The sequence below is a fragment of the Triticum dicoccoides genome, chromosome 7A (genome assembly GCF_002162155.2).
Source record: "Triticum dicoccoides isolate Atlit2015 ecotype Zavitan chromosome 7A, WEW_v2.0, whole genome shotgun sequence".
NCBI classification, from domain to species: Eukaryota; Viridiplantae; Streptophyta; class Magnoliopsida; order Poales; family Poaceae; genus Triticum; species Triticum dicoccoides.
In genome coordinates this window covers 514,421,915-514,432,774 of record NC_041392.1, presented here as the reverse complement: position 1 = coordinate 514,432,774, position 10,860 = coordinate 514,421,915, and the positions used below count along the sequence as shown (strand labels likewise).

Here is a 10,860-nt window from a genome sequence, read left to right as displayed (position 1 = left end):
TATGCATCTAGAGTATTAAGTTAAAAACAGAGTAACGCCTTAAGCAAGATGACATGATGTAGAGAGATAAATTCATGCAATATGAAATAAACCCCATCTTGTTATCCTCGATGGCAACGATGCAATACGTGCCTTGCTGCCCCTTCTGTCACTGGGAAAGGACACCGCAAGATCGAACCCAAAGCTAAGCACTTCTCCCATGGCAAGAACTACCAATCTAGTTGGCCAAGCCAAATGGATAATTCGAAGAGACTTGCAAAGATAACCAATCATACATAAAAGAATTCAGAGAAGATTCAAATATTATTCATAGATAGACTTGATCATAAACCCACAATTCATCGATCTCAGCAAACACACCGCAAAAAGAAGATTGCATCGAATAGATCTCCACAAGGGAGGGGGAGAACTTTGTATTGAGATCCAAAAAGAGATAAGAAGCCATCTAGCTACTAACTATGGACCCGAAGGTCTGAGGGGATCTACTCACTTCATCAGAGAGGCTATGATGATGTAGAAGCCCTCCGTGATGACGGCCCTCTCCGGCGGAGCTCCAGAACAGGCCCCAAGATGGGATCTCGTGGATACAGAAAGTTATGGCGGTGGAATTAGGTTTTTGGCTCCTCATCTGGTCGTTTGGGTGTACGTGTATATATAGGAGGAAGAAGTACGTTAGTGGAGCTCCGAGGAGCCCACGAGGCAGGGGGCGCGCCCTAGGGGGGGCGCCCCCCACCCTCGTGACCGCCTCTCTGATGCCTTGGCATAGGGTCCAAGTCTCCTGGATCATGTTCGGTGAGAAAATCACGTTCCCGAAGGTTTCATTCCGTTTGGACTCCGTTTGATATTCCGTTTCTTCGAAACACTTAAATAGGCAAAAAACAGCAATTCTCGGCTGGGCCTCCGGTTAATAGGTTAGTCCCAAAAATAATATAAAAGTGGAAAATAAAGCCCAATATAGTCCAAAATAGTAGATAATATAGCATGGAGCAATCAAAAATTATAGATACGTTGGAGACGTATCAGTAGTCATGAGAGGAAGCTTCATCGTTTCTTGAGTTGGATCTTGAAGACTTTCTGAAGTCTTTCTTCTTGGTGAACCTCTGGAACTTCTTCACAAGCATAGCAAGCTCCTTTCCAATGTCTTCAGGATCCTCAGAACTGCAGTTAGATTCTTCTTCAGATGAGGAAACAACATTTGCCTTCAAGGCGCAAGTTCGACCATGGTTGGTACCATAGATATCTGTTTTCTCAGATAGCTGGAACTCATGTGTGTTGAGCCTCTCAAGTATGTCAGACGGATCGAGAGTCTTGAAGTCAGGGCGTTCTTGAATCATCAGGGCCAGGGTGTTGAATGAGCTGTCAAGCGATCTCAGAAGTGTCTTGACGATTTCGTGCTTGGTGATCTCAGTGGCGTCGAGTACACGAAGCTCATTTGTGATATCAGTGAGGCGATCAAATGTGAGATGGACATTCTCATTATCATTTCTCTTGAAGTGGTTGAAGAGGTTGCGAATAACACTAATCCTTGAGTCTCTCTGGATTGAGACACCTTCGTTGACCTTGGAGAGCCAGTCCCAGACTAGCTTTGCAGTTTCCAGTGCACTCACACGGCCGTACTGTTTTTGATCAGGTGACCACAGATGATGTTCTTGGTGGTTGAGTCCAGTTGAATGAACCTCTTGACATCAGCAGTTGTGACACCTTCACCGACCTTGGGAACGCCGTTCTTGATGACATACTAGAGGTCAACGTCAATGGCTTCAAGATGCATACGCATCTTATTCTTTCAATAGGGGTAATCAGTGCCATCGAAGACAGGGCACGCAGTGGAGACCTTGATTATCCCTGCAATTGACATAGCTAAAACTCTAGGTGGTTAAACCGAATCACACAGAACAAGGGAGCACCTTGCTCTGATACCAATTGAAAGTGCTAGTTATCGACTAGAGGGGGGTGAATAGGTGATTTTTATGAAAGTCTTCAAAACTCGGGGGCTTTGAAAACAAAGAGTAGAAATGATCCTATTGATATGCAGCGGAAGGTAGACTACACTAGACAGGACATAGTCAAGTAAGCAATGAAGTGAAAACACAAAGACTATCAACAGCTAGGTAGTAAGGATCAGGATGGAAGACAGTGTGAAGCCAAACAGTAAATAGTCTTCACTCAGTGAAGTCAATCAGATCATACAGGCAAGCAATGACTTCACGAAGACAAACTGTAAAGTAAAGGGAAGTGAAGGATAGAACCAGTAGCTTAGTGAAGACAAGGATTTGATAGACCAGTTCTAGTTGCTGTGACAACTGTATGTCTGGTTAGGGAGGCTGAGATTTAACTCAGAAGACCGTGTCTTCACCTTATTCCCCTTGAGCTAAGGACACACAGTCCTCGCCCAATCACTATGGTAAGTCTTCAAGGTAGACTTCCAAACCTTCACAGACTTCGTTCACCGGCGATCCACAACGAATCTTGGACGTTCAAAATGCGACGCCTAACCAGCTGGAGGATTCACAGTCCTCAAGTGTAACAAGTCTTTAGATCACTCGGACAGAGAGACTTCAGTGATGACTAACACTCTTTGGCTCTTGGTGTATAGGGCTTTGTCCTCGCAAGGATCTCTCTCTCTCAAATGCTTCGGAGGTGGGTTTATTTCAAACGACAAAAGCCGTGCACTAACTCTGAGTAGCCACCAATTTATGGTGTAGGGGGTGTGCTATTTATAGCCAGGAGATAACCGACCTGATTTGTCCGAAATGACCATGGGTCACTAAGGAACTGACACGTGTCCAACGATCAGATTTCAAACACACGTGACAGCTTGACTTGGGCTACAAGTAAAGCTTACTCATCCAGCTCTGGATAAGATTTGCTCTCATTGTCTTCGCTCGAAGACATGGGATTTGGTTGAGCATCACATCAGTCACTCTGACTTTGTTCACTTGGACCCCACTTAACAGTACGGTGGTTCCTATGACTCAACAAAGAAGAAAATGAAACTACGAAACAACTATGTCTTCGCACTCCATAGTCTTCATGCGATGTTTTCTCATGTCATAATCTTCACTGTGAATGTCTTCACAGACCATCATTGTCTTCAATGTCTTCACACATTTTCAGGGATCATCTCTGGTAGGTAAAACCGAATCAATATGGGACTACTACATGTGTTATCATGCAATTCTTACAAACACATTAGTCCCTCAACCAAGTTTGTCGTCAATACTTCAAAACCAACTAAGGGTGACACTAGATGCACTTACAATCTCCCCCTTTTTGGTGACTGATGACAAACCGGTTGAAGTTTTCAACGGGGATAAAAGTATGTGAAAGTTTAAGAATTAAGGTATTGTCTTCATAAATAGCAAAGGTTCACCCTGAAGATGTGCATATAAGAAATTTGCTTTTGAATGCAAATGCACATGCCAAATTTTGCTTTGTGGAGATCCTCTTCAGCTTATGAAGAATACAAATGACAATAACAGGGATTCATGCATGCATATCCATGAATAGAAGCAGAAAAGTACTCAGAATTTTCTTACCCACATTTACTCCACGAGGGAAAAACCTGCCTTTTGTTTTTCTTCCTGCTTTCAACGTCTCCCCGTCCGCTCGGTGGTGCGCCCTTTCCTTTCGGCCTAAGGCCAACTCCACCACGCGATCCTATCCTGTCCGCCCTCGTTCGATTGGGGTAAAACAGACAAACGAGGCGGCCCAACGCGCGGGAGCAAATGGACTTTTGTCCGTTTTGTGTCCGCTTTCGACCCATCCGCGGCCCAAGTTTGCACCGCTTTTGGGGTGAAAAGTACACCATGCGGACGCGTGGGCCGTCTGCGCGTGTCCTCCCCTTGCCCGCCCGTCGGTGGCACAGGGCGGACCTTTTTCTATCCGCCCCTCCCTCCCTCCAGCCGCACCCCCCTCTACTCTTCCTCACTCTTCCCCTCGCTGCCACCGCCGCCGTTGCCATTGCAGCGTGCAGTTCGGACGCACGCTCGCCCAGCCCCTTCCCCTCGGCGCCGCCGAGCTACCCAACCTCGACCACCTAGTTTGCGCATCCGCCGACCGAATTTGGGGCGGATCCGGTCGGTCTTGAGCTCGCCCGGCTGTGGGAGTCCGGGCCACGCCATGGACTGGCCGGGCACCTCGCCGGAAGGCCCTGGCAGGGCCGCAAGGCCACATGCAGGCGGTGGCTCCTCCTCTAGCCGCTCGGATCTGCACCGTCGGTGGTCCGTCGGCAGATACACGAATGGCGGTCGGCCGGGCTCGGTGCTTGCCCAAAAGCTCGCCGGCGCACCATTGCCACTCATTAAGTGCGACCACTGCCCAAGGATGGTCGTGCGCCACGTGTCTACAACGCCGGAACATCCCGGATGGGTGTTCATCAAGTGCTTAAACGATGAGGTATGTGCTTTTTTTACCTTCGGTTTGTACTTTAGTTTTGACTAGTTGTGCTAACTACAATTTTTATTGTGTAGCATGGATGCAAGTTTTGGTATTGAGAAGAAGAGTACATCGATATATTGATAGAGCGAAATTTAGTACATGTTCGTGCACTTTTAGCTAGTATAGAGGTTGTAGATGAGACAAGTGCACTTGTTGCTAGATTAGAGGCTAGACACGAGACTAGGTGTGAGGAAACAACATCGACTTCTGGCTTGAAGAAGAAAGGAGGATGCCAGATCGAGCCTCCTCCACAGATCAACAATGAGTGCATCGAGAAGGCCCTAACCCAACTCAAGGGAGCAGTTATGGAAGTTGGGTATCTTCTAAAATGTATTCTTATTGTTCTTGTTTTTTTTGTCTTGCTTTACTAGTCAAAATGTGATGATGTATTTTTCATGTACCGAAAATGAATGATGAAAAGAAGTTAAGGACTTGCAAAGAAAAATGTACGCGGACAGGATGTGGCCGGGATGTGTCCGCGCGCTGGGTGCACGACGACCTCATCGCCCTACCTGAACGGACAGAATCCGGACAAAACAGACGTCCGTTTGAGGTCGCACGGTGGAGTAGGCCTAATTGCAACCAACAAAAACAAAACAAAACAAAACAAAAAGGAAATATAAAACTCAACCCAAGCCGCATCGCAGTTCGCAAGCGCGGAAGAAGGAAGGCAAAGAATCACATCGCCGACCAGACCCCCTGCCCCCACCCCACCCTCCACCGCCAGGCGGGCCCACGCGCACCATCGTGGCGCACGCCTCCTAGTTAAGCGGTCACTCGTTTCACACTTGCCACCCTCGGGTTGGATTTCCTCACCATCACGACCCCCACCCTCCCTCCGTCTCCCTTCCCTCACTCCTCTTCCACGCGTTCTAGGGCCTCGTGTCTGTTTCGGGTTGTGGTCCCGGCTCTGCCGGCGGTGAGGAGGTCCGCTGCGGGGGGCGCGGGGCGGGGGCGGGGGCGGCGAGGGTGAGGCGGCCCCGCGTCGTTGGATTGGGATTGGGGTTGGGATTGGGTTCGGGGGAAGGGGGCGCCGTGGTGCGGCCGGCATGGAGCCGGACTTCTCGCGGGCGAGCGGCGGCCCGAGCTACGAGTTCGCCTTCAACTCGGTCAACTTCTCCGACCGCGTCCTGCGTATCGAGATCGTCGCCGGGGACGACGCGCCGGGGGCCAGGGGCGCCGCCGGCGAGGGCTGCTCCTCCATCGCCGACTGGGCGCGCCACCGCAAGCGCCGCAGGGAGGATCTCCGCCGCGACAAAGGTGAGGGGGAGGTTGGTGGTTTGCGGCTCGTCATCATTTCGGCGCGGGGCCGATTCGGGCAATTTGAATTCGTGCTGATTTGACGGCGGGTGTGGGGGATTGGTTTAGGGGGACGCCCTCTTTTTCCGCTGATTGGTCTTGACTGTCTGTTGGGGATTTGGGTGTCAAAAAGCCTTACGTTTCGTATAAGGATGGTAGAAAGATGGTAGGACAGCTTTTGCTTTTGATCAAAGTCAAAGTTATGATTTCCCAGTTGTTGTTTGCTTTGGTTTGATGAATCTCTTAGCCGTTGTCACACGGGAATTTAGCTACTATATGATCTTCTGAGCAATGTGGTGTTGATGAGATGGCATTCGTGGGTGGGATTTAGGGAAGGTGGTGAGGGCGATTGTAACCACGTGATTCCAATTTGGGTGATTCCTTGTGGACTCTATTGCCAGGATCTTATTCAGTTCTCAGTTTCATAGGAGAATAAGAACTCTGGGGCATTGCACTAATATGACCTTGAATTTGCGAAGAGCACTGCACACTGTACCGAACCAGCCACAAGCTCAGTAGACGAAATAACTTGTTTAAATTGTGGCCAGAAGTTAGTTTGGTTATTTCCTGATAAATAACAGTCCGTGGCTGATGGTACCTTCATAGTTCTTTGTTTTATATAAAGTTCAGATGACCTTTTTGTCTACCTAGAGTTGTTGTAATAGTATGTGAGCTGTTCTTTACAGTGCGATCCTGTTAAGCAGTCAGATAGTGTTCCTCTATCAGTATTTCATGATGATGCGTGGATTTTCATTTGCTTGATTGACAAATAACTAGCGATTGTTTATTTGCTTCATCCACTAGTAACTGTAGTCTCCTATAGTTCTACCAAATACCAAATTCAGTATAGTAAATTGTGTACCGTTTTCCTCCCAGCTTATAAGCTCACTGCCTGCACATTTTAAAACGAGTTCCAAGAATATTTGGTATAATGATATAAAAAACATCCAGTTATGCTTTCTAATATCATGCTTACCTGTTTCTTGTTTTCAGGCCACTTCCCTACTAGCATTTTATGTTTATGCCAATCATACTTAATTACGTATGCCAATCTTTATCATCTTGTTGCATTACAATAGCACGACCAAATGTTGTCCAATGTCTCGCTGAGTTGGGCATGCATTCATTGTAATGTGCTAACAGGGTTTTTTACGTGTTATAATGGTTCTAAGTTTCTAATTTGAGAAAAGTAAGCAGGAAAGAGAGTATATTAAGGGGAGGGAGAGAACAGTAATGAAGTTAGAAGTTCTTACTCTTAACCAGTTACTCCCTCTGTCCGTGTTTATTAGGCCACCGGGCCGAAGTGCTGGGACTAAGGCACAACACGTGCGGTTGTGCAGTTTTGAATCGGCCCTATTAGGACGCATCGATTAGCGGCATTAATTAGTGAAACCGTAACCGTCTCACCTCCCTCGTGAATGTAGTGACTGGGGATTTATTTTCCTCAGTCAGTGGATGGAACGAGCAACGGAATCTGCATACTTAATTACAACGGGCCTAAAATAAGACGGACGCGGCTCGCTGGTTCTCTGGCCTAATAAATGCGGGCAGAGGAACTATTGGACTTTCTATTGGTGCCCCATGAAAAGTTCCAAGTACCCAATATATTTTGCTTGCATCCAACCTCACACTGAATTTGCAGTCTAGCTAGAGTCAAGATATTCATCATTGATGCCTGTTCATGGGCCTCATATTGTTATTAGGGTTTATGCTTTGTTGCTTGGAGTTTTTTCTGTCATTATCATCTGAAGCTAATGCACTCTTGTTATACTTTATTAGAATATGTTTCTGTCATTACGCTCTGAAACTAATGCACTTCTTCCTTAATCTTGTTCTTGTTCTAGAGTGCAATAGCTTCCATTTTTAATGACTTCCTGCTATTTTTTTCATGCCTCCAGAATGTGGAAAGTACATGTTGGAACCATCAAAGGTAAAAATCGAAGCAGAAGAATGTGATACCTATGAGGAAACCGGTGAGGAGCCTGTAGCTATGATAGAAGAATCTCCACCTGATATTGGACAAGATGGTCAGTGCAATTAAATATCTTTTACGAATTACTAAATAAGTGGCAGTCAGGTTTAGCAAATTGAACACATATACACACAGAATTCGGTGCGCCCATGCCAAATAATTAACATGATTTTTGGATATCTGTTAAGTTTAGCAATCATTGGTACTAACCATATGTGATCATAGAGTTAGTTGCTGGCACGATGTATCAGAGTGAGTAACTCATTCCTCTGTATTGAAACTGTGGAGACATGCTGTTACTGATGGTGAACCTTTTCTTCGAGCCGTTCCTTTGACAATTTCAATATTTTGTAGGCATGCTGTAATCAGTTTAAATGCCTCACTTCACTATTGATTGGTCGAGGTTTATATGAGCTTTATTACTTGTTTCTTGCGACTCCACCTAAATAGCTAGGAACAATTGGGTTATGTTGGATGGATTATACTTCTGTGAGATATAATTCTAAGATATATAATTATAAGTTGTGTGCAATTGTTATCCTTGTGGACGAACTAAGTTTAAATTTTGAAGTTACCAGATCTCTGACATTTGTGCATTATGTGGTAACTGATAACTCATATGATTCAGTAAAAGATGTGAATATTGTTCTACAAGTATGTTAAGAATCGATGCTGCTGCTGTGCACCATTTTGTTCCTTTATACTATGTTGCATTTTTGTGCCTGCTTCATTAGACTTTGTTGTTTGTATTAGGCGAGGATGGAGAAAACAGCGACTCATCGTGGAATATGGAGTGTAATCAGGTTTTGAGAGTGAAATCTATCTATATCAGCTCTGCAATTCTAGCAGCAAAAAGTCCTTTTTTTTACAAGGTAATTCTAATTTGTGCATGAAATGAGTTCATTGCGCACTGCAGTTATATATTGTTATCTAGCTAACATTGTCGTAACATTCATCTTGTTAGCTTTTCTCAAATGGCATGAAAGAATCTGATCAGAGGCATGCTACTCTTAGAATAACTACTTCAGGTAATGCGGGAACTCCAGTAGGACACTTGGCATTTTTAATGTTCTATCCTTGCTGCTGTATAGTTTTCTTTAATGTCTGAACGATCGATTTTATAGCACTGACATGATCAGTCTCAATGAGGTTATCGACGGTTGAACTTCAGTTGAGCTATCAAGTTGATTGTCTATATCCTACCATTTTGCATCTTTCATCTCCCAGGAATAAGGATATTGTACCTTGCTCAAAAGCTTTTCAAATCTATATTAACAAACACAGTTTCGTTTTTTTTGTGCCTTTTAGTTAACAGTTACCTTATGTCTGATCGTTGTATTTCTACTTGGAACAGAGGAAAGTGCCCTTATGGAGCTTTTAAGCTTTATTTACAGTGGAAAATTGACGACAAATGAGCCAACCCTTCTGCTTGATATCTTGATGATTTCTGACAAATTTGAAGTTGTTTCTTGCATGAGACACTGCAGTCAATTGCTAAGGAGCTTACCCATGACCACAGAATCTGCACTTCTCTATCTAGATCTGCCTTCCAGCATTTCAATGGCTGCAGCAGTTCAGCCACTGACTGATGCTGCCAAGGAATTCCTCGCCAACAAATACAAGGATTTGGCTAAGTGGGTGGTCTCTTTATTTAGAGAGTCAACTAAATTATCGAAATAACATTGTTGAACTAAAGGAATGCTTCCTCCTTCCAGGTTTCAGGATGAAGTGATGAACATTCCCCTTGCTGGGATTGAAGCCATCCTATGTAGTAATGACCTTCAGGTGGCATCAGAGGATGCAGTCTATGACTTTGTGATCAAGTGGGTTCGTGCTCAATACCCAAGAACGGAAGAAAGACGTGAAATCTTGGGTACTCGCTTGCTGCCGCTCGTTCGGTTCTCTCATATGACCTGCAGGAAGTTGCGGAAGGTCCTTGCGTGCAGTGATCTGGATCATGAACAAGCATCTAAAAGTGTCACTGATGCACTCCTGTACAAAGCTGATGCACCACATCGACAGCGCGCCCTTGCTGCAGATGTGTTGACTTGTAGGAAATATACTGAACGAGCTTACAAGTATCGCCCGCTTAAGGTGGTGGAATTTGATCAACCATATCCTCAGTGCATAGCATACTTGGATCTGAAGCGTGAGGAGTGTAGCCGACTTTTCCCATCCGGGCGGATTTACTCGCAAGCATTCCATCTTGCTGGACAGGGATTCTTCCTGTCGGCACATTGCAACATGGATCAGCAAAGTGCTTTCCACTGCTTTGGTCTCTTCTTAGGGATGCAAGAGAAGGGCTCAACGAGTGTTACTGTGGACTATGAGTTTGCTGCAAGGACAAGGCCATCGGGCGATTTTGTCAGTAAGTACAAGGGCTACTACACCTTCACTGGTGGAAAGGCAGTTGGCTACCGGAATCTCTTTGCGATTCCCTGGCCGTCGTTTATGGCTGATGACAGCCTCTTCTTCATCGATGGAGTACTACATCTGAGAGCGGAACTGACCATAAAGCAATCATAGATGGTGGAAAATCTTGTGTGGTTCAAACATGTTTTTCCTGAGCACCAAAATAGACACTTTTGAAACGAGAAGCAGAATCTGTGAACTGTGAAAACTGAAAAGTAATATCTTATGAACTGTGAAGGTGTAGTTGCGCCACATGAGTTCTTTTCTGATGCGTAGCTCTACATGAGTTAAATTTGCAGTTTGTTGAAATTTCTACTCGTTTTGATGGCGATCCTTTATTGGACATCCGGCATGTTTGGATAGTGTCATGTAGAATGTGGTCAAGGTACAAAGGGCGTTTGCTAAATGATGTCAAGAAGCAAGTAGTTCTATAGAAAAGAAAAGGGTTACTTCAAACGATGGATTTTGCATCTTACTGTATTTCCTTTTAGAAACTGCTTGGTATTGCTGGAGGCTCTGTTTGTTTAGTTTGCGGCTGGTCGATGGCCGTGTTGGCAAAAGTTTGCTCATTTGGCAATATGGCTGTAGATTGAATGCTACTCCCTCCATCCTAAAATAAGTGACTCGATTTTGTACTAGTCATTTTGGGTTGGAGTGAGTACATTTTTTAGAATCCCTAGGGCTCATTTGGTAACCAGGGACCCTGTGGGGATCCCCTTCCTTTCCTTGGGTGGGAA

General features: G+C 45.3%; 1 protein-coding gene across 1 annotated transcript; it reads left to right on the top strand.

The window, feature by feature from the left end:
* The first annotated feature begins 5,422 nt into the window (after window positions 1-5,422).
* Window positions 5,423-10,394, top strand: LOC119328235 (BTB/POZ domain-containing protein POB1-like). Its single transcript, XM_037601248.1, has 6 exons — window positions 5,423-5,700; window positions 7,638-7,766; window positions 8,465-8,583; window positions 8,676-8,739; window positions 9,066-9,345; window positions 9,427-10,394. The coding sequence occupies exons 1-6, from the start codon at window positions 5,490-5,492 to the stop codon at window positions 10,235-10,237; spliced, it is 1,614 nt and encodes a 537-aa protein (XP_037457145.1). The 5' UTR covers window positions 5,423-5,489; the 3' UTR covers window positions 10,238-10,394.
* The last annotated feature ends 466 nt before the right edge of the window (window positions 10,395-10,860 follow it).